Below are 23,027 nucleotides of genomic sequence, written 5' to 3'. Positions count from 1 at the left end.
AGAAATCAGGAACAGTCAGCAGAATCCAGCTTGCGGGGATCCAGAGCTCAGAGCCCTGGGTTTCCCCCCCGAGTCCCAAAACAGGAGACTGACCAGTTTCCAGCAGCCCAGCTTCAGTCACTCCCACCTGCCCTGCCTCTGGGCTTTGTGTCTTTCCCAGGCCAACAGGTCACCTAGTCTCTTTGTTCTCCAACACCTTCTGCTAGTTCCTTGCAGAGAAGGGGGCATGGCCATCATTTGCCAGGACGCAGAGTGTCGGCCATTTTCTATGGCCTGTCAGCCAGTCAGCAGTCACACCTGCCCTCTGGGAATCTCTGCAATGATCACACCACCTAGATGCTTGAGTAATACATAGGGGAAACTGAGGCATGCACACACCGTATTCAGCGAAAACATTAAGAACATTCCCACTTCGTCACAGCAGAATGGGACAGACTTTGGAAACTAGACCAGAATAATTGGCATAAGGAATAAACTAGCTGTGTCATGCTCTGCAGAATTAGCTTTGCTTTTAGTGACATTCATTATGATTGCTATTTCCCCACTTCCTCCCCTTGAAGAAATAAAACCTTATGAACAGAAATAAGAGAGGAATTCACCAGCAAGTAAACCTGAACAAATTATTGATGGGCAACGGTTGATGAAAGCATAACTAAAACAGACGCTGGACGAATGGCTGAGCAGATCTCGACCGGTCATGCAAGTTCCTCCTCTCCCAAAATTATTGTATTGCGATGGTTTTCCTCCTCTCTTTCCCCCATTTGCCTTCACTGGAACACCTCTTGTTTCTGTTTTGCAATGGCGGCTGGCAATCTGCAGAAAGGGAATCGCCACCTACGGCATCCAGCAAGGTCCACTCTTTGTGTTGCTTCATAGCGAGGATGGCTGAGCAGCAGCCTGGCATGTGCTAGCCTCATGCCCCTTTTGCTTTGGCGTCTCAAACCTTGTCTGTGCTCTGGAAAATTACCTGTTGTGACATCAGGTGACAGTACTGGCAGCTGACCTGATGCTGAACATGGTTTAGCTGCAAGTGTGGACGGGCAAAGCATGATCAGCACCAGTTCAGCTGCACTGCTTGCTGGCACCTGCTGTCTCAGTGGTAATGTCGCTAGTGTACAGAACACCCCGATAAACAAAGCGCATCATCTCCCATGACCGACTATGTTCTTCACCGCTTGTTACCATGCTGGTTCCCCATTCACTTTGAGAAATCAGACGACCTGCCCCCACCCATGTCCCCTTCGTGGCACTTTGATGCCCTTCCCCCCCCCCCCCCCCCCAGCTTGCAGTGAGGCTAGTAGCAAAAGGCAACGTATTGCTGAGGCACCAAGCCACATGCCCTTTGTCCGCTAAAACACATTTTCTTTCTCTTTCAGTCGACTGAAGAAAGAAGGTGACAAACAGTTGTAATAAATTATTTATTTGTAATGCCGGCTATGGAAACCCCAGTCCTTGGGAAGGAATGGAACATTTTTTACATACAATAAGAGCTGCAAAAGAATATCTTATAAAGATTTCTTTATATATTTAAATCTAAAGAAAACACCCACCTCCCCTACCAACAGCTAAAGACTTACTGGCATAAATAGTGTTTATTTGTAGAGAAGATTTCTCAAGACTGGTGTGGGCTTCCCTGCATGACCACCTATTCAGAAGCCTATTGAAAATACAGGACTGTTTGGAATTCTCAGAGAACTACCCTGCAATCTTGGAGGGGTTGTTTTTGTTTGATTGATTTTGGGTAGGTGCTAGAATCAGGTTCACAACACGACAGTCACTGTGCGTGAAGAGACACTCAATGCATCTATATATATATATATATATATTAAAAACAGAAAAAAATAAGGATTGCAAGTAGGTGGCATAACAAGCTCTGAATCCAAGTGCTATAATAATAAAAAAATTACTTTTATTTTAATACATTGTAGGAAATCTTCATACTTTTAAAGAGAGCTCAGTTCTTCAGCATGGCTTTTTAAGTCTGTAAATAATGTTTTGGGTGGTTGGGGAGGAAAAATAACAAAACTCCACAAACATAACAATCTTGATTTTCAGTAACATCACAAATCCTAGTAGTGACAGAATACAGAGTTGATTTTTAATAAAAATAAATATATATAATTATCCCTTTAATTAAAGGGAAATGATGGGTGTCAATAATTTCAAATGGGCAAATGCTTGAAATTTGATTTGGTAGCAATTAAAGGCAGTTGCAGGGATAATGTTACAAATGACTGTTTCTGTTCTGTTTTTTCCCCCATTATCATTATATCTTTCCATTCTGCAGATGACTTTTGTTGAGTTCTGCTTCTCAGCAGTACAGATGTCCCTTGGAACTGGCTTGCCCTTTCTGTCTCTAACAAAGAGGTTATTGTTAAATTTGGCTGTAATCTGCCTCCTTCTATTGTCTTTTTTAAAAACAATTGTCTCGCTAAATTTGTGTTAAGCCATCTCTTTAAATTTTAGCAAGTAGCAGCAAGAATTCTGAGACGTAATATCTTCCTTTAAATATGATGTGTAGCTCAAACTATTAAAGTCAGGTTTATGTGGGCAGAATTTTTGGACGGGGCCCACTTTCTCTGGTTTTTGTTTTACATATTTCTAAGGAGAGACTAGACAATTGGACTACAGAGTTGTTTTTAAAGTTCTTTCACAAACACCAATAATCTAAATTTAACCTCTCTCTTACTGAAGGCTGCTTGTTTTTGGTTTGTTTTTTTTTCCCTAACCTGTCTTAAAGGGTTTGTGTATCAAGGAACCTGCTGCTGTGAGATTAGCCAGAGGTATTAGTCAGAGTATTGCTGACTCCCAACACAACAGGTTCATGCTGAATGGCCCAGATTGGCTGGAAGAAGAACTTTGCCCATGTGTGTCCATGGCTGATATATGGCAAAGGAGAGAGGGCGCACACAGTAGAAGAATGGGCATATATTTTTGTAGATAGCTTTGCTCGCTGCCTAAGCCAAGATGCACATCTTTCTTGCGCACACACACACACACCCCAAAACCATCTTTTTGTTGTTGCATTAGCCATGTTTTTGATAAGGCAGAAGGTGGCGGATCCAGAGAACATCTGCATCTGCTGGCCATGTTTTCTACTGGTACATAACCTCTTCCATTCTCTCTTTTAACTCTTGAGGGCTGTAGCTCTGCTGTGGTAGACTGTTATATGTGGTGGTCATGTCATAGGACTGTATTGAGCCATGTTAGATAAACTTGTAGTTAATCATTCAGCCTTGTGGAAGGCATGGCATGAATGGCGCTTCACCACCACACAGGGCAGAAACCAACATTACCATGTTGCTACTCATTGGCTGCACTGACAGGTAGGTAATGGCACCGATTTATTAATTAAAACCTGCATCAGGGAATTCCAGGCTTAGTGTAGCTTATTTCAGTTCCATCTCATCTCTTTTTTCATCCTTTCATTCCAATTTTCCTTCTAATGCCATTTCAGTTCCTTAGAGTGAGTCAGTCCCATCAGAACTCTGTGTGAACTCCTGTCTGCCAAGACTCCAGTGTTTGACACCTGGGAGTTCTCCGGCTTGGATACCAAGAGATCACCCTAGAACCAGGAACGATAATATTTGTACATTACTTCCAGTCTCTGTCTATGGTTGTCGGGTGAAACAGCATTAACACCTATCCAGCAAGGATCATGGCAGAGGTGCTCATAAAATTTCCCTGGCCAACAAAGAAAAAGCATCAATGTACCGAAGGCTTTATTTAAGTAAATTTCCATCAAAATTCAATTTTTTTTCACCGTCTAGAGAGAAGGGCAGGCATGACACCACCACCTATCGCACATGAGGCTGCCTCCCTATTTCAGGTTTTTTTGGTGGTTTTTTTTTTTTTTAGTAGAAAGATGTTGATTCCTTCATGTTGTCCTTTCTCCCTCCTTCCATTTTTCCAAAGAACAAAGTAGTGCTTTGCAATCCCTATTCAAAAAGCTTTCCCTTGATCTTTTTTTGCAGCTCAGTGGAATCTTTTATGTTTCTGACATCGTGGCACAAAGAAGCTCTGAGATTCTTCCATCTCAATCCAATGATTAACTACAGCTTTATTTGCAATGGCTTTTGAAACCATCTTGGTGTTCGATGCCCTGTTGTTATAACCCAGACCTTTTGGTTTCCTTTCAGAAATCTCTCTCATTTTTTCCTCTGTTTTGAAGATTTTTTTTATTTTGCTTTAGTGTTTCTGAAATGTCTCTTGTTCTATGTCGTCATGGTTGAGCTTGTTTCACTGCACCGTTAAAGCAGAGTGTACATTCTGACTGCTACATTTATATATATCTTGAAGCTTAATGTATATATGAGTAGTTTGCCATGGGATAACACAGTGTAAACAGAGTAGAAACCCAGAAATCGTGACTTCTGTGTTCTCTCCATTTGAGTATTTTGTAATTTTTTTGAAATATTTGTGGACATAAATAAAACCAAGCTACACTACAGCAGCCAGGTTTTGTCTGCAAGTGGAGTGTGTCTGTTACTTGAGATGAGTGGAAGGGGGCAACAGCATGAAAGTCTTGCCTCTTCTAACAACTGCACATTTACAGGCAAAAGCAGATCTCTCTCTTCCCTTGTTTCTCAACCCTGCTTGTCTGTTGTTAGCTAACCCTAGTGTCTAGCCTTCATACATAGTATTATGCTACCCTGTGTTTGTGCCTGAACTGAATTCCAATGTGCATAATTGCATTTTGTCTACTTGGGTCTAGCTTAATGCTCCAGGGAGATCCTTGCATACGTTTTGCACCCTTCACTTAGGCTATAAGCAGTCAAATTGAAAATCACGTACATTTAGGGATGTGTTAAATGCAGTTGTGGCTAAAAGGAGTTCTTGTACCTGTAATGGAGTCTGACTTTGCCACTGATGTGGGTGGGGTCCAACCAGTAGTTAAAGTAGATTGAAGCATGAGCCAAGGAAGAGTGGAAGTTGAAGGGGAGTGCGGTGCCCCCAAACCCGGGAGAGGACATCTGCTGCTGTTTGCAGAGTGGGGGAGGCTGCGCTCTATCACCTCTTCCTTGTTTAACTCATGGGCCAAGCGTGTTTGAAAACATGTGCTCTGCCCAGGCCTGGGCACTGCTTGTTAACATGATCAAACACAGTCTGGCCCTCTCCATAATGGCTCCAGGAGCCTGGTTTAGAGCATGAATTTTGAATGCTCTTCTAACAACGCTTTGCTTTGCTCAACCTTTGTTACAATGCAATTTGACTACAGTCGAGTTAAAACGTGGTGGCTTTGTCAGTGGTCACAGCGTTTTAAAGTCACATGACTTCACTATCCAATCAACATTCTCTGACATCCACAATTACAAGCTGCCTAAAACACAGCAAAACAATTTTGGGGGGGGGGGGGGGAACCTTTGTGAAAATTTTCAACCAAAAAAAATAAATGCAAAAACTTCCAGTTGAAAATTCTTGGGTCCACCTCTTAGGGTGTGATTACACCGCGAAGGAAAAACCTGCCGCTGGCCTGTGCCAGCCGACTCAAGCTCACAGGGCTCAGGCTGCAGGGCTGTTTGATTGCTGTGGAGCTTTCCAGACTCAGGCTGGAGCCTGGGCTCTAGGACTTTGTGGGGTGGGAGGGTCCCAGATCTTGGGCCCCTGTTAAGGTGACCAGATGTCCCGATTTCATAAGGACAGTCCCGATTTTTGGGTCTTTTTCTTATATATAGGCTCTTATTACCCCCCACCCCGTCCCGATTTTTCACATTTGCTGTCTGGTCACCCTAGGCCCTGTTGTCTACACAGCAATGAAACAGCCCTGCGAGCCCGAGTTGGCTGGCACATGCCAGCTGCAGATTTTCCTTTGCTGTGTAGACATACCCTAACGGGCTTTGGGCTGAGCTCCGTGACTCCAATTCAAGCTAATGGGAGCTGCGTATACTTACCTCTTCTGGAAAACAGATCCTATGTGATCTTGGTCAAACTGCTGAACTTCTACCAGTAGGGCCTGTTTCCCCTTCTGTAAAACAGGGATTATACCGTAAGGTGATCCTAAAAAAGTTGAAATATATCTTTATTATTGAAAAGTTGCTGTGCAGAGCTAGTTACATGATTTTAAACAGAAGAGAGGAGGATGCTTTTCCATAGTGTGTCGGATTTTGAGGTTAAATGTCTCCTTGTGTTACCGCAGACTCACCGTCACGTGTGTGGCCACGACAGAGGATAAAGGGCCCCATTGCCTGGGTTTGCTTGGAGCAGAAGGGACAGCAGTTGTGGCTAAAATGGAAAGGGAAGTTAAAGCGGCCTGTTTCAAGCAGCTTTTCTACTTGCACTGTGTGGTATCTTGTAGGGGAAGGTCAGTGGCTCCTGAATGTGGTTTTCTCCGGCTGACCTGACACGCTTGCTCTGTGGTATTTATTGTGACTCCCTTTTTTAAAATTCTCTGTTCTTCATGGAACTTAGTCCAAGCTGTTCTTCCCACTTACTAAAAGGACTTTTATTGCCCTATAAATGGAACTGCCCCAGAGCATGTGGTTTTTCTTTGAGCGCTCTGACTAAGGGGGGTGGAGGACTTGATATCACGTGGCTGTGCTACATTCGGAAACGCAAACCTCTGTTCTAACACCATGCCAGCTGTAAACAGCCATGTAGACCCATGCGTTCAGATGCTGTCTAGGGCAGCGAATAGCCCTCTGCACCATCCGCCAGTTGCATGGAGAAATGGCTGCAGCCAGATTCTCTCTCTTCCCCCCCAGGAGTTTCTCTCTCTGACCTTCTTCCAAGACAGAAGAAATACGTCCATTGCTTGCCATAAAGTCTCCAGTCCTTATTTAGATAAAGATCATAGCCAAGATACATATAGGTGATAAAGCCACAGGAGAGAGAGAAAACAGGAAACTGCTTTTTACAAAGGAAATTGGCTTGTGAAATATTAGTTTAATTAGCGTAAAGGGCAATAAAATCCACAACCTAGGCAAATTCTCAGTTTTCTGTTAATTTTGCTCACGGAGGGAATTAATGTGTTGATTCTCATGAAAGGTTTATTTGTATAGTGATCAGCTGCACAGCGAGTCCCAGGTGCGTAGCTGGCACACACCTCTGTTCTGGCACACATCTGACATTTGGCTGTAAAGCCGGGGCAGGGGGTGGGGGTGGGGGGCTTATTTGCCTGTCTTCTCTGGAGATCCAAGATCAAACTTGGTTTAGGCCACAAATATTAAACTGAATTTGTTCATCTCAACCAGGCGCCTACTGGATTTTTGCCTGCCGCCTCAAGCCCTGTTGTGTTATGGGGCTATTGGTTGTCTCCAATAGGGGGAGGAAAGCCCCCAGGTTGAAATGACAGACTACGAAGTCAGTACTGAGGCATTGAGTCAGAGCTCTCTGGCAGGAAGTTTGCACAGGGCGTGCCCACCGGTTTGATTTGGTTCTGGCTACGCCTCATTCCCAGGCTCTTCCTCTTGCCTGTGCAAAAAGGGGAATTACAGCAGCTCCCCAAGGGTAAATTTTCGTTTATGAATTTGCATCGGAGGGTCTCTTATGCAAGCCAGCTGTTTTTTACATGACTGCTTTATTGAACAATGTATGTATCTATAGCAACTGAACCTAATGAACCTTTTACATCAGCTTGAATCTTGGCTCTGCAACTGACCACATTCTATAACAGAGGTCCCCAAAATGTAGGGCGCACCCCCTAGGGGGACATGGAGGATTGTGCTGGGGAGCATGGCTGGGGTCTGGGTCAGCCCCCACGGGGGGCAGAGAGGGAGCACCACCCAGCTCTGCTCCTGGCCTTGGACCCCGGCTCCCGTGGCAAAGCCTCAGGCCCCTTACCCCATCCATGTCCCCCGCTCACGGCTCCGGGGGGGGGGCAGACCAGGGGTAAGGGGGGGGGCATGAGGTAAAAAGTTTGGGGACCACTGCTCTATAATATAGAAGGGCCATCTTGGTTAACGGTATTCTGAGATTCATGCTGGTCTAGCCCTTTGTATCACAGCCTTGGTTCCAGTACAGATCTGTGAAAATGCACACCAGCCTATACAACAGGCAGATCCCAGTAATTAGTTCAAGGAGATGCATTGATAATTATTTGACTCAGACTTCCCCAAAGCTATCTTCACCCTCTATCTCCTATTAACAAACGAAAAAGCTTTCAGCTACTGTAGGTCCGTCTTGAGAGGGTAAACTGCTAGCTTCTTGCTGATTGTTGTTATTGTATTGTAGGAGCTCCGAGGAGCTCCAACGATAGAACAAGACCCCATTGTGCTAGGTGCTGTACAAACAGAACGAAAAGACGGTCCCTGCCCCAAAGATCTTACAATCTTTTGCCTTCCTTCCCAATTCCTAGTCAGACCAGATGACTACTTCCTACCGCTGCAGCTAGAGATGAGCACAAATTGAGATTTCATATGGAATTGAGCCAACAGGGTTTAATCTGGAGGATTCCAGTTTACCTGGACTGAGAGCTAGAGATGGACATTAGTTTGCTTTAAACTTCAGTAGGTACGTTGTTAAATGCTGATGTATCTCAGCTGGGAAATGTACAGGTTTGGCAACAAGTTTGGGCTCGGGAAGGAATATTCTATGTATTAGGCTTTCTTAGATGCAGCCATCCACCAATCAGGAGGAAGCAGCGGGGCGTGGCCCACCTATAACAGTCCCAGAGGCAGCTGGGCAGGAGACTGATCTGACTGTCTCCTTCTGGAGTCCAGGGTGCAGCCTGCTTGGAACCCTGCTCGTTGCTTCAGTCATTAGGAGCAGCTGTGTGCACAACTGCCCTCTGCTACTGAGCGCCCTCTTGCGTGGTGGCCACTTCAGGCACTTCATGCTGCTCCCTAGGACGGGTGGGGTCTGTGCCAGGGAAAGCAAACGGCTCACCTGGGACGGTACCTGGGCGCACCTGTCAAGTTTGCCTGCAGCACTTCGGTCCTGCGTTTCCCGCTGGGAACACAGTGCAGGTAAATAAACCCGAGCACCTTTTCTTTATGGGTAGCCGTTCTACAAAGAACACCACCCCCGGCGCAGCACAAGAATTCAACTGTAGGCCCCGCTCTGTTAGGGAGAGTGAGGAGAGTGCATGTACGGGGGGAGTTCAGTCGGAGCCAGCATCCTATTTTCCTTCGGGAACGGCCTAGGCCACTCCGCCATCTCGCAGAGCGAAGGGGACAGTGTGATGGCTCAAAGGGCTGCAGTTGACCCCAGCAAGGAAGCGACTGGTGAGCTGGGGCGCCTGGCCGCTTTCTGGCGTTGCTCTGAACGTTGGGTTCGGCCCGTGTTGCTCCAACAGGAGCTGTTTTCCTAGGAGTCCTGCGAGCCTTGCGTCAAGCGCGCGGGGTCACCACTGGGTCACAGACCCAAGAAACGACATTTTCAAGGAGGGGGGCTCGGTTTTGTACTGCCCCCTCAGACCGGCTGCTTTCCTCATTTGCCCACCGCCTGGGGAAGCAAGCAAGAGCAGCCAGTCAGGGCTGCTGCAAGGCGCTCGCGTGCTCCCCTCAGGATCCGACACCCTTCCTAGGCGGGAGCAGAAAGAGCCTGGCCCCACAGCTCAGGGCTGCCCAGCTCCCTCCTCCCCCAGCCCCTCCTGTGAGCAACAAGATGGCTCCTCTGCGCCTCCCCCTCCCTGCAACACCCAGCCTGGGGAGGAGGAGCGGGGATCTGGCTGCAGGCCCCATCTCAGGCCTGGGAGCGGCTGGAGCAGAGGTGAGGCTGTGCGGGGGAGGGGGCAGAACTGAGGTAAAATTGGTGGCAGGTGGAAGGAGCAGAATTGAAGGGGGGAAATGGAGAGGTGAGGATCAGACCCCTCACTTCTTCGAAACCATTTTAAGCCCTGCCAGAGAAGGTAGCTCTGCAGAGGCCGTATGCTTTGAGAGCTACAGTTACTGCTTCCACCTGTAGGGCTTTCTTCATTCCTCATCCCCTGTAAGGCACAAGTGACCATAAGAGGTTTGAGAGGAGCCTTAAGAGTTTTCCCATGTCTTTGCCAGTGTCTTTTACTAGGGTAGTCTCTTACCCTAAATGTCCCCAAAACACTGCGCGTATATGCTTGGAGGAAAGAGGCTTTCTGTTGCCTGGGGTTTCAGGTTGTCCTTTGCACACTGCAGCTGTGTTTCACTCTCATTTCTGAATGCAAATTAATGAGGTTTGATTTTTGCTCATGGCGTTGGCTTTACAAAACGCATGAGAGAAAACGACATAAAACAGGCCACAAATCCCAAGCGGACAATGTAATTAGGCTGTTTGGGGTTTTTTTGGTTGTGCCCATGTCTGTAGAACTTGGGCTGCTGTGCAAAATGAACCAGTAGCTTTGCCCTACCAAATCAATTGCTCTCACATATCGTCCCTCCCTCTTATGCCTCCTTCCAAAAAAAACAAAAACAAAAAGTTTGTTAAAAAGCGGGCAAAAATGATCATGTGTGAACTCACCCTAGCAACACCTTACCCTAGTGACAGACACCAAAAGATTCTAGCAGACGTATCCAAGCAAGGGTTCCAAAGACTGGATTTCTGAACCAAAGCACCAGGTCCTCATTGATATTATTTATGAAGCACCTGGCAGATAAGGAGAGGTGGGGTGCCTCCCACAATGAGCATGATTAAAATCTAGTTTATAGTCAGATGGGACAGAGATGGCCAATCAGCAGTCTTTAAGGGAGAGTCAGTGCCTTCGGCTTACCTGAAGTGCCTTCCTAAGGCTATTGGCAAGACCCGATGGCAACAGTACTGAAAACGTGCATTCTTGCAAGGAAATTCATTGCTATCTAGTTGTCCATCAAACAGGCTTTCCTCCTGCAATCAGAAACACCAGTGAGAAGCATCATCTGTAGAGGAGATGTCGAAAGTGGCTTTAGTTCTTCATATCTAGGACAACACAGGACATGCAGATTTCTTACTGAGACGGTAGTTTGGGTAAGTTGCCAGAGGTTTCCCTGTGGAGCCAGAGAAGAGCGGTGAATCGTTCTTAGCACATGGGGATTTCTCTTTCTCTCACTGCCAATCTACTCCATAGGGTGGAAACATGCAGAATTAGATATCCGTGTAGGTACTGTGATCCAAGGAGGGCTGCTTTGTAAATCCGCTCTGAGAAGGTGGAAAGGTACAACAACAAAAGCACTGGAAATCTTAGCCTAGACAGCGAAATACAGAAAGGTGATTCCACGTTCAGAATAACCACACCCGACGCAGGGTTGTTTGATTATCCCATGGCGAGAAAATCCCTAACACAGGAATAGGCTCAAAGGAGTGTGCAAGTCCTAAGGCACTGAGCCAAATTCAGCATTGATCTAAGCAAGAGCAGCTCCATTGAAGTAGTATAGATGGAGTTGCTGTTACCTCTTGGCCTGCCATGTTTAAGTCAGGAGTCAAGCAGAACTCCTTGTGTACAGCACTGTGTAAATGAAAGAGGCTGCAAAAGATTTGAGCAATGGGTGACATTACCTTCTCCAACTTTGGTTGATTGCGCTGGGAGTTGGCAGCTTCTGAAAACCGCTGTTTGATGCCATTCTTCTTCTTCTTTTCTTTAAATATGTACTCGTTGCTTCGCACAGAGCAGTGTCGCTGGGAAGAGCCAGGCTTTGCAAGCAAGGAACGGAGTTTCTAAACTCTGCCTCGCCCCTTGCTGCCACCCCAAGGCTGACTTTCCTGCGTTGAGAAGCTGCTGGGGTAAAATTAGGGAGCAAATTGGTGCACTAGCCTTGGGAAATATCTCTGTGTGATGGCGATGGAGCCGCGTTTCCTTTTGCCCAGGGACTTGGTTTTGTCAGAACAGACTATTAATCAGATCTGTGAGATGGAAATTTCTCTGGCATCACAGCGTGTTTAAGTGAAGCCTAATTACAAGGTCTGTGCAATTACAAGCCATGGAATTTAATGTTCTGGGCCTGATGGTTTTTCCACAGATGTTGCGGTTTAACACGTACCTTCTGAACACTCAGATATGGATTTTTTTTTTATTATTCAGGTTACATTGTCATCTCACTCTGCTGTCTCAGCCTTCTGCTCACTTCCCCTATGCCCAACCAACATTAACTCCTTCACTGCTGGATCCTTTTTTGCAACAGACCATGCTAGGGATGGATTCATATTGACATTTTAAGATGAATCAGGAGAAAGGGGGGAACTTAATCCAGTCTTGCTTAATATACAGTACAGGATAACAAGCTTCAACCCCTGTTGTTAGTGCAACCATTTTTGTCCCTCCCAATGTGTTTGCTCTGTGACAGTGCCCCCTTGTGGGGGAGAAATAGAATAACATTAGCAGGAGGGGGAGCAGCTCAGTCAGCTAAACATCTATCTTGGAATACATGAATTCCCTAGATACAGAAGTTCAAATCCCAGCAGGGTCCACTCAGCCCTGCATCCTTCAGAGATAGGAAACTGTGTGGTACTCACCTTATCCATGAGCCAGAATTGTCCGTGGTCCATGTATGCGTGCACATAAGGCAGGAGGGCACAAGGACACATTTTCTGACTCCCTTTTAGCATAGGTCCACGGCACCCCCAAGTAGTCAGGAACGGAGTAGGGGCCTAGGGTCTTGGACCAGTCTCAGCCCCATTCCTCTCCATCTGTGTGCTAGGAGCTTTTGGGTCGCTCCCCTTCCTCCTTGAGGTTTCGGGTGGGGGGGGAGTGGAGTTTGAGAAGCACATGGTGGCCCTACAGGAAGAAAGACTGTTGAAATGTCAGGTATTGTGACAGCCTGTAGAGCTGTGGTCTGGCTGTTGTGAAGGGTCTATCTGGTGTATATACAAATCCATGTAACAGAGATGGCCCTGCTCTCAGTGCGTTTTAACTTAGCATGTTGCATGGTAATATTTCAGTCCCTGGTGCCAACAGGTTATTTCTTAGAGGAGAAGAATTAGAAAGACACCCACTCTGTTGGACGAGCAGAGCACATGTTGCAACCTCTGCTGCCATTTAGAAGTCTGTCTGTGGGAAGAACGGCTGGTGGAAGATCAAACACGGCGGATTCTAAGGGCTGGTATGAGGTTGCTGTGATCTGGCTCCCCTCTTATAGCAAAGCATTACATAATGGCCATAGTCCAGGATGGCTAAACCGGGGATCCCTGCAGGTCAGAGTACATTGGCAGGGTAGCACGGCGGGAAGCTAGCCCTGCAGCTGCCCATGCTGTGCCTATTCTATAGATTAGCAGAGACTCCCAGTCACCAGAGCTGCTAAGCTGGCACCTCTCTAGAAGCATTACATGCTCACAAATTGCAATTTAACAAATAAATGCGTTGGCGGTAACGGGCTCTTGGTGAATTCTCGTTTCTACAGCTTGACACTATTCATGATCCTATGCTATTTCTCAGTCTGTTATCCTTGGTTCTCTTGTTGGAGCTGCAGCCCTGGGTGTTATACAACAGGAGAGTTCAGAAGCCTTGAAATCAGCTGGTGGAAGTCTGTTCTCACTGTCTTCCAGCAGGTGGCTGCCTTAGGCCTGGTCTACAATTTAAAGTTTTACTAGTGTAACTATATGGTCCGACTTGAGGCACAGCCTCCCTAGTCTGGAAGCACTGATACTGATATAGGGGTGACTTAGCCTGGTATAGATGTTCCCGTTCCTGTATGTGAATAGCCAGACTGCCCTAAAACTCCTTTTATCGTAGTAGAACTGCATCCGTGCTGACGGGAGTTGTACCTCTTTAACTATACTGATATGCTAAAGCAGGACAACTTTCTAGTGTAGACAAGTCCTTAAACCGAGCCAGCAAAAGAGCACAAGTCACCAGCGTCTCTCTCTGCACTTCGTCTACAGCTCCTCAGCCCATGACTAGTTGGAACATCGGATCTGAGTGATGACGGTTTGTGCAGGCACATCCCTGCCCCGAGTCTGTGCTCTAGATGAGCGTGTTTGTAGTGTGGTGGGAACATAATGTGCTGTGTCAAGACAAAAGGATTACAAATATTAAGGTTTCCCCCAAGACAAACTCACGCCTGGGTGCCTTTTAAACAGCCTTGTACAGTAGAGACAGGGTTCATCTTTCTGTGGTGCTTGAATTCATGTCCACTTGGGCACCATGATAGCCCTCAGCACGTCGGCTTTAAGGGGAGTTGTCCTATGCTCCTTGTATTGAGTCATGTGCTTCTTCCCCCTGTGCCCATCCAGGTGGTGGGGCCACATGGTGATTACCTGTTCTGTTCATTCCCTCTGGGGGACTTGGCATTGGCCACTGTCGGAAGACAGGATACTGGGCTAGATGGACCTTTGGTCTGACCAGGGGTGAAAGTAACGTAACAGACTTATTGGTACACAGGGCAGCCGGGGTCCTGGGCGGGGGAGGGGAGCCTCTAGGCACTGGGAAGGAGTGGGACCTCAGGTGGAAAGTGGGGGCTGGGGCCAGACTCCCCCAGCCAGCCCTTCAGTGCTGCCTGGCCCACTCCGGTGGTGATTTAAAGGGCTCTGGCCACTGGTGCAGTAGCAGCAGCAGAGGCTTGGAGCCCCAGGGTATCGCCGGCGGCCGGGGGCTCCGGCGGCGATTTAAAGGGCCTAGGGCTCTGGCTGCTAGCGCAGCAGGGGCGGCCAGGAGCCCTGGGCCCTTTAAATCACCGCCGGAGCCCAAGGGTAGTGGTGGCGGTAGCTGGGAGCCCTTGGGCAGCTGCCCCTTTTGCCTCCCCCTCCCACCATCAGCGGCCCTGCCAGTACGGTCAGCTGTGTACCGGCAGCCACTTTCTTACCAGTATGCCATACTGGACCGTACCAGCTTACTTTCACCTCTGGGTCTGACCCAGTATAGCCATTCTTCTGTTCTTATTCTGTGGGGTCCTTCAGATGAGAGCTTAAAAACTAAGGTCCTGTTTCCTAAGCATGGAAGATCCCAGAGCATTTTGTCCTTGGCCAAGGTTCTCCTTCCTCACCTGTGTTGTGTAGGGTGCTGTGTAACAGTTGTCTGCTGCTGGTCCAGCCCCGAGCTGGCTGTAATTCAGTGGTGTCTTACATGTGTAGGGTTCTGTGAAAGTATTTCAGGTTCCTTTGTGATGAAAGCCACAGGTGAAATAGTCTCACTTCTTTTTCTGCTGCAGGTTTGATCAGTGCAATAAGCAGGATGCTGGATATGCCATGAGATCCAGAGCAATCCTACTACCTTTGCCTAAGAGAAGAGAAGAGAGACGGAGAGAGCAAGCATTTAAACATTGCTACAGCTGAGGGCAAGAGAGCCCAGCCAACCACACTTTATCCAGATTCTGGAAAGGACTGAAGGTCACAGAGGGAAGGAAGTCTAGGAATGAAATGGGAAATCAGATCAGCAGTTGCTAGGCCTAAGCTAGCAGTTTCCTTAATGCACGCCATATTCCACCTCAAAGCACGAACACTGCACCGTGTCTCTTGCTGAGAGCCATGCGCACCAGGCCTTGTATGCACTGTGGTTGTTTGGCCTGGACTTTCATTTCAGGATGAATCTTAGTGACGCGCCTGAGACAGTGAGCAGAGAATAGGCAAGTCCCAAGCGGGGCAGGTACTGTACCAATTGACCCAACCCTGCTGATGCACCTCAGTCACTGCAATGCTGTCTGCTAGTCCTGATCCAGAACTCTCTCCCGCATTCACCAGTTATGCCAATTCACTGAGCTGAATTGTGAAAGGTAGGAGCATCCTTTAGAGCTTGAGATAATAGTCTAGCTGGGTAGAGCAGAGGACTGGGAGATAGGAGTCCTGGACTCTTTTCCCAGCATTAGGAGGGGAGCATGCTCTAGCTGGTCATAGCCAGGAACTAGGAACAGGCCGCCTGGAGTCTGCTCTCAGTGTCTGTTCCCCCATCTGTACAGTGGGAATAGTGATACTGACCTTCCTTGTAAAGCGCTAGGCGATCTACTGATGAAAAGCCTTATGTAAGAGCTAGGGATGATGATGATGACGACGATGACTTGCCTTGTTTCAGCATGGTGAGGCCGAATTCATTCACGTCAAAGTGATTTTGAGACCCTTACATTTATTTCTAGGTGCAGTAGGAGACTATTTAGAGTCACGAGTGATTTTAGCCAGGGTTTGGACCCAGACCTCCAGGGGTAAAACGTCTTTACTGTTAGCCCAGTGAACTCTCATAGTACTCTCGGTGCAAAGTCGTGTCAATTGTGGTGGGACATCCATTGTCATCTGGCATACAGACTCCCTGGAATCACAGGTTCCAGTTCCAGCAGAGTCCACTTCTTTCCATGACAGGTCAATTGAGTTCATTGTGTGAGGGTCCTTCGCCATTGTCTCAGTAAGATGAGGATTTGCCGTGCTGGGATTCTAATACCATTGGCCAATCAAGGCTGATGGAGCCAGGGCCTGGTTGGAGTGTTACCATTGACTTCAGTGGGAGTCTTTAGGCCAGTACTGACTGCTTCCCACCCTGGCATGTAACACCCAAATCTCTACTAGTGTGCAGACTTCAGTGGGTGCCCTCCTTGTATTTGCTAGTGCCGAGAGCTTGTGCACTTAGTATTTAGTCTAGTGGAGCCAAAACCTAGAGTTTCAGAGGAAGATGGAAAAATGAAGCCCACGGTGCTCCTGACCAATCTGCAATGCCATGTGAGAGCTTGGGCCAGATTCTGCTCTTGGTTACACCAGTGTAAAACCAGAGCAGCGCCACTGGAGTAAGTAGTGAGACTGGATTTATACTGGTGTAACTGAGAACAGAATTCCCGCCTCCCTCCTCTTCTTCCCCCCTCCTCCCCGCCAGTTGTGTCTACTTATTGTCAGCTCCTTGGGTCAGGGACCATCTTTTGGCTCTGTGTTGGTACAGCACCTGGCCCAATGTGGTCCTGGCCCAGGACTGGGGCTCTTAGGTGGGACTGCAATATGAATCATAGAGATGAGCCCTAGCTGTAAAGTTCAGGGGGGCTTGGATCTGGGTTTGGAGTCTGGGCCCATCGCTCACTGTCTGTCAGAACTTTACAATAACCAAAACCCCTCTAAGACCGCCCTGCTAAGCACTGGGGAAATGATCATGTTGAGGCTTAACGCTGCCCTCTTGTGCATGTGCATTCACCAGTCTTTAATTACACCGTAACATGCTATTAGTCCAATAATAAATGCAATACCATATAGATTTCCTAAAAATGGAGAGGCACATGTGTATCATCTTCTCCTGTGCTCATCTGCGTATGGCAGCCTGAGTTTGAGTCACCTGTAGCAGGCTTTCTCAAATGATGGGGCCTCGATTATTTCTGGTCAGGGCCTGGGACTCTTGTGTGACTGTGGTTTTAGTTTACAATCTTGAAAATAAGAAGATGCAGATGACTGTCTGGGATCCCCTGGTGGATTTCCACACCCGGCTGGGCTGCAGGAACTCAGCAGGGCTTCTGGCCACTGGAGTACTCTCCTACTCCACTCTCAGTGCCTCCTCTGCGCCCCCGAGTCCACATGGAGATGCCTCATGCCTTGCTGTCAGGGAGGGGAAGGGGAGAGAACAGGGTGGCAGCCAAAGGAAGAGCAGGATGGAAGGGAGCAGGATAGGGGAAGAAGAGGATTCAAGAGAGAACAGGTCACAGAGCGGGCAACAGGCAGGGCATTTGGGGACTCCCTTTCAGTCCCTCTCCACCACCCACTCTCCCCCTGCTCACCTAGGGAGATCTGCAGTTTGTTAGGGTCAGTCGTTCCCTATCTGGGTAAGCTCTGTGCACTGAAACAATCTGTCTCACCAGTGCAGCGAGGTCAAGGTTATTCTTCCTGGTATTCCAGCAGCAGCTGATCCAGAGGAATGTCGCCTCCAGCCCACCAGAGAGTGGGGCCTGCGTGAACGGGCAGTTTTCTCTCAGGAGAGGGACTGGCTTTCGTGGGTGTGTCAAGTCTGTATCATCTCAATAGGTCCCCAGGCTTGCACGTGTTCGCTATCGTCCAACAAGGCTGGCACAGCAGGTTTAGTTTTGGGCAGAGGACATTCATTGGTGGGTCTGAGTGACCGTGAAGTTTTGGTTCCATCTGTGTGCAACGCATATAAGTGCTTGGGTAGCTGTGTCCCCATGAGAACAGCGCCTCCCTTGCTGTCTGACTCTAGCAATGCTGACGTTTGTCCCGGCACGTAGTTGCCAGTGCCCCACCAGAAGATTGCTGTAGGTCAGTTGTTTTCAATCTGTGGTCCCCGGACTCCTGGGGCTCTGCAGACTCTGTCTAAGGGGTCCGCAAAAGGTGATTCTGAAAATAAAGTTTCAGATCCCGGAAAAGGCATTCCATTTTTTCTAATCAATCAGAACTATGTGAATGCCCCCACCTACAGGTCAAAACCCAGAAGTGGTGGTGTTACCATTGAAGCCCACAGTTTAGCGCCCTTTCTCACACTCCATCAAATGCCAGGCCGAGCACGTACAACATTTATAGTTGAATTCTATTCAGTCAGTTTTCAGTCTGACTTCTGTGGCAGGGGTCTGGGACCACGGGTTGAATTTTCAAAGGGGTCCGGACCTCCATTCGAAATTTTGTAGGGGGTCCGCAAATGAAAAAAGGTTGAAAACCACTGTTGTACTGTAGGTGGACTGTGCCCTTGAATGCTGGATGATGTTCCAAACTTTGTCCAGTAGATGGCAGCAGATACTCGCTAAAGGGACCTAGCCCCAAATCCTGAGTCTTTCTCCACTGAGAGAGTTATAGAGATTGGGACGAACAGAAACACTTGTTTGAAAACAGTAAGAGTGAAAAATCAGGAGCCACCCAGGTACTGACAAATGGGCATTACCATTGCAAGTGAGGATAGGGCTGTGATAGCAGATGGCCTGTCTGCCCTGTGCATGCAACGAAGCAGCCGTCGCACCTTTTGTAAAAGATGAAGCTTATTCTGGTGTCCTTGTGCCCCCTTTTTCCTCCACTCCTTTCCCATCGCCCCTCACTGGTGTGCAGTGGCCCACTGCCCCAGAGGTGGCTGCATCGTACTGGTGTGCTGTGTATGCTGTATAGATGTAAAGAGCTTTGGGATGAAAGGGGGGAAGCAATAATTTACTACGAGGAGGGGAGGACCTAGCTGATCTTCCAGCCCTGAGAAGTGAAAAATATCTCTAAGTGAGGGGGTACCAGTGGGGGCATGGCAGGTACTAGTGCTAACTCAAGTACAGCTTTGAGCTGTCTGCCAGTGAGGATAACCTGGCAGTCTGTGATCCTGAGATTTCTCCTGAGCATACACTGTCCACCACATAGTCTAGCTGTCTGAGCCCAAGTCCCTTATAGTCAGGTCCCTGACTGTTAAAAAATCCCTCGCTCTGGTGACCCTCCCGAGGCCCCCTGTATCTGGAAACGGAGCATGGCGTATGCCTGGCTGGGTGTGTGCAGAGCATCCTGGCTGATGGATGGGTTTTTTCCTCCTTTGCTTATGCTAATAGTGAGTTTGCTCTGAAAGGCAAGTGTAAACATGGCATCATGGGACTCTGCGTGTATCATCCGTGACCCTGGCACAAATGTCCTCACCAGTAGGGGGGCACTTTGTTCTTGAGATTTTGTTATGGAAAACATGCAGCAAAACAAGAGGCAGGGCTGTCCAGCAGTTAGAGAAGGAGATTGGTTGGGAGTCCATTCCTGAATCTTGACTGGCTGTCTCATTCCACCTCCATTGCCTCAATTTCCCTATCTGGGAGTTACACTTTTGATGCCCTGGCATGGGAAGCATGATACATCAACATGGAGCAGCTGCCCTTGAAGATGCTTTTCCTTTCTCTGTTTAGATGGCCTCTATTCTAGGCTTGCTGACAAACTTCAGAAATACCTAAGCCATACAACAATATTTAAACCCCTGCAACAGAATAAACATCTGGGGATGGTGGGAATTTTCCCAGGCCTCCCAACTTGCTGTTTCTATTGACACAGTCTTTTTAGTATTCACGTGGCTTGGAGTCTGGAATCTAGTGAGTTCTCAGGTTTCTGTGGGTTACAGTCTGAAATGAATGTTATGCTTCAAGCCAAATACATGGCAGTGATCAACAGCTATTGTCAGGCATTATCAGTCCAATAAGGCCTGGTGTTCATTGAATTGACAGAGGAAGCCAAACATTGGGCCTTAGTGCTGAGATAAAGCTTTGGACCTTTCATGGATTCATAGATTCTAGGACTGGAAGGGACCTCGAGAGGTCATCGAGTCCAGTCCCCTGCCCGCATGGCAGGACCAAATACTGTCTAGACCATCCCTGATAGACATTTATCTAACCTACTCTTAAATATCTCCAGAGATGGAGATTCCACAACCTCCCTAGGCAATTTATTCCAGTGTTTAACCACCCTGACAGTTAGGAACTTTTTCCTAATGTCCAACCTAGACCTCCCTTGCTGCAGTTTAAGCCCATTGCTTCTTGTTCTATCCTTAGAGGCTAAGGTGAACAAGTTTTCTCCCTCCTCCTTATGACACCCTTTTAGATACCTGAAAACTGCTATCATGTCCCCTCTCAGTCTTCTCTTTTCCAAACTAAACAAACCCAATTCTTTCAGCCTTCCTTCATAGGTCATGTTCTCAAGACCTTTAATCATTCTTGTTGCTCTTCTCTGGACCCTTTCCAATTTCTCCACATCTTTCTTGAAATGCGGTGCCCAGAACTGGACACAATACTCCAGCTGAGGCCTAACCAGAGCAGAGTAGAGCGGAAGAATGACTTCTTGTATCTTGCTCACAACACACCTGTTAATACATCCCAGAATCACGTTTGCTTTTTTTGCAACAGCATCACACTGTTGACTCATATTTAGCTTGTGGTCCACTATAACCCCTAGATCCCTTTCTGCCGTACTCCTTCCTAGACAGTCTCTTCCCATTCTGTATGTGTGAAACTGATTTTTTCTTCCTAAGTGGAGCACTTTGCATTTGTCTTTGTTAAACTTCATCCTGTTTAACTCAGACCATTTCTCCAATTTGTCCAGATCATTTTGAATTATGACCCTGTCCTCCAAAGCAGTTGCAATCCCTCCCAGTTTGGTATCATCCGCAAACTTAATAAGCGTACTTTCTATGCCAATATCTAAGTCGTTAATGAAGATATTGAACAGAGCCGGTCCCAAAACAGACCCCTGCGGAACCCCACTCGTTATGCCTTATGCTCCTCCCTCTTTTGCCACAATGAAGGCAAACTTTTTGGGGGATGAGCTTTATTCTGAGCTGCATTACAGGAGAGTTTAATGTGTCCCAACTGGGCATAACTATAATTATTATGAATTTTAAATGGTGGTTTCCAAGCTAGTGCATAAAATTACTTTATCTGGGCAGTAGGGGGCACTAATGGTCCATGTCAGAGGCTGCGGTGTGTAAGACCCCTGTATAAAGAGCAGACATTGTGCTGGGGCTTGAGGAGTACAACTCAAATCTGCAAGAGTCGGGAAAGGCAGACAGAGGACTCCTGCTAACTCAGCCATTCAGCCAAGCTGTACAGCACCCCAAACCCAGCAATAACTAGATCCAACAAGGAGCAGGCTAAGGTCAGAGTTTCAGGTCCTGCTTTTTCAGAAGGAAGGCAGGACGGCTGAGAAATGTTCCGGGTTCCGATGTCGGTGGCATGAATGTCCAGTTTAGGTCAATGTCTAGCTATGCTGAGAGCCTCTAAGGACCCTTCAGAGCATGGACCACAAATGTCATAATAGCAAAGGAAGGACCTGGCCTTTGCGTTGGGGGCAATGGGTGTGGGGGTATATATGTGTGTGGGAGGATGTCCATGACGTACGGGAAGTGGGGGCCTGGGCTCGGGAAGTGGGGAGGGGAGCTGAGCTCTGGAAAAGGCTATCTTTTTTCCTTTGGGGTGGGTATTTTCTTTATAGTAAGTCTAACTGTGTAAACAGAGCATCCCCATTAACAATCCATTGGACAGCTTCGGCCCCCTGTTCTGTGGCAGAGCTCCGGTGCTGTTCCATTGAAACCGCTGGAACACTAGGTCTAGCGCTGCGGGCCTAGTCTCAATGGCCTGATCTGGATCCAGACTGAACTTCACGGTTTAGGGACAAGCAGGCGGGTCCTGACCTAGTTCCGGCCCAACTCTGACGAGGGCTCAGCTGTTCTCGGGGGAATGACAGCAGGCCGCATGTGAGGAGCCAGATCAGTCTCAAAAGCCAGGAAATTCCAAACTGGGGCTGAGGTTACTGTAAATCCTTGGCACGGGTTCTTCCCCGCCTCATCTCCCTGCATAGCGACAAGTTCAAGTTGCAGTGTCAGCTCAGAGCGTCAACAGTAACTGAATTTCATGGCCAACTGCTGTACCTGGCAGTGAGGGGTAGGGGCAGTGGGAGGAGACCACGTGTAATATGGAATGATCCTGTGTGCTTATTTAGCACTTTTCACTTCAGAAAGGTGCTTACGGTGAGGTTGTGGGTAGCTGGAAATTTATACCTTTTGGTTTAAAGTAGTTATTAATTAATACATTACCTAACATGGCTAATTACCACCTTAATCGCTTTACCCTATGCCTGTCTGTTTCTCCGAGGCACGGACTTTCCTATGTCTAGAAAGCATACCATGCATTGTGGGTGTTGCCGAAAAAACAATAATAATAATGAGGAAATTGAGGTGAAAAGGCTAAATGACTTGCCTGAGGTCCCTCAGTGAGTCAGTGGCAGAGCTGGGAATAAAGGTCAGGTCTCATATTTCTTGCCTTGTCCACTGGCCTGCATTTCTTCGTGTGTCTATGTATAAATGTACAAGATATTTGAGTGTTTGTATAGATACATTTAGTTTGTGTGTGTAAATTCACACACTTCCGTAGGGGGTCTGATCTGGATGCTGAATTCAAATTCAACCATCTTTCTTCCATCCCCCAAAAGAGTTTTCTCGATCCAGCCAATCCCTTTATGACAGCACTCTGGATTCTTCAACCCATTCTGTTAGAGCGCTGAGGATTAGTAGGGGTCATGCTGAGGGCTTGCCCCACAGACGTCTGATCTGGGCTCCCTCCCGCAAAACTGTTTCAACTGGAGCAAACAGGCTCTGTCCCCTCAGGTGTCAGCGCACGGACTGTACTGCGTGGCCGTGTGGTCGTACCAAGGAAAGAGACCAGCTTCTGCGTGCCTTGGTTTTCCCTACTCGGCCCAGGCGCACCATGCAGCCTGCACAGCGGTGCTGCTTACGTCGTGGCAGCTGGGTCGCTGACCCTCTCGGAATAATGAGAAAATTAACACAGCCTCCAAGAACTTTTTTACTCCCCTCT

At 47.7% G+C, this 23,027-nt stretch overlaps 1 protein-coding gene across 5 annotated transcripts in view; it reads left to right on the top strand.

Moving 5' to 3' along the window:
- Window positions 1-3,381, top strand: part of RERE (arginine-glutamic acid dipeptide repeats) — a 312,871-nt gene extending 309,490 nt beyond the window's left edge. For 4 of the 5 annotated variants that reach the window (XM_026659899.1, XM_029913525.1, XM_026659903.2 and 1 more), the window contains one exon: window positions 1,377-3,381. In XM_026659899.1, coding sequence (XP_026515684.1) covers window positions 1,377-1,410 — 34 coding nt within the window. In that variant the 3' untranslated portion in view covers window positions 1,411-3,381. Of the gene's footprint in view, window positions 1-560 lie in introns of all 5 variants that reach the window. The other variant, XM_029913526.1, reaches the window with a different exon arrangement.
- The last annotated feature ends 19,646 nt before the right edge of the window (window positions 3,382-23,027 follow it).

This window comes from Terrapene carolina, unplaced genomic scaffold (genome assembly GCF_002925995.2).
Source record: "Terrapene carolina triunguis isolate 2854851 unplaced genomic scaffold, T_m_triunguis-2.0 Scaffold714, whole genome shotgun sequence".
Classification (NCBI taxonomy): Eukaryota; Metazoa; Chordata; order Testudines; family Emydidae; genus Terrapene; species Terrapene triunguis.
This window is presented reverse-complemented; position numbering and strand designations above follow the sequence as displayed.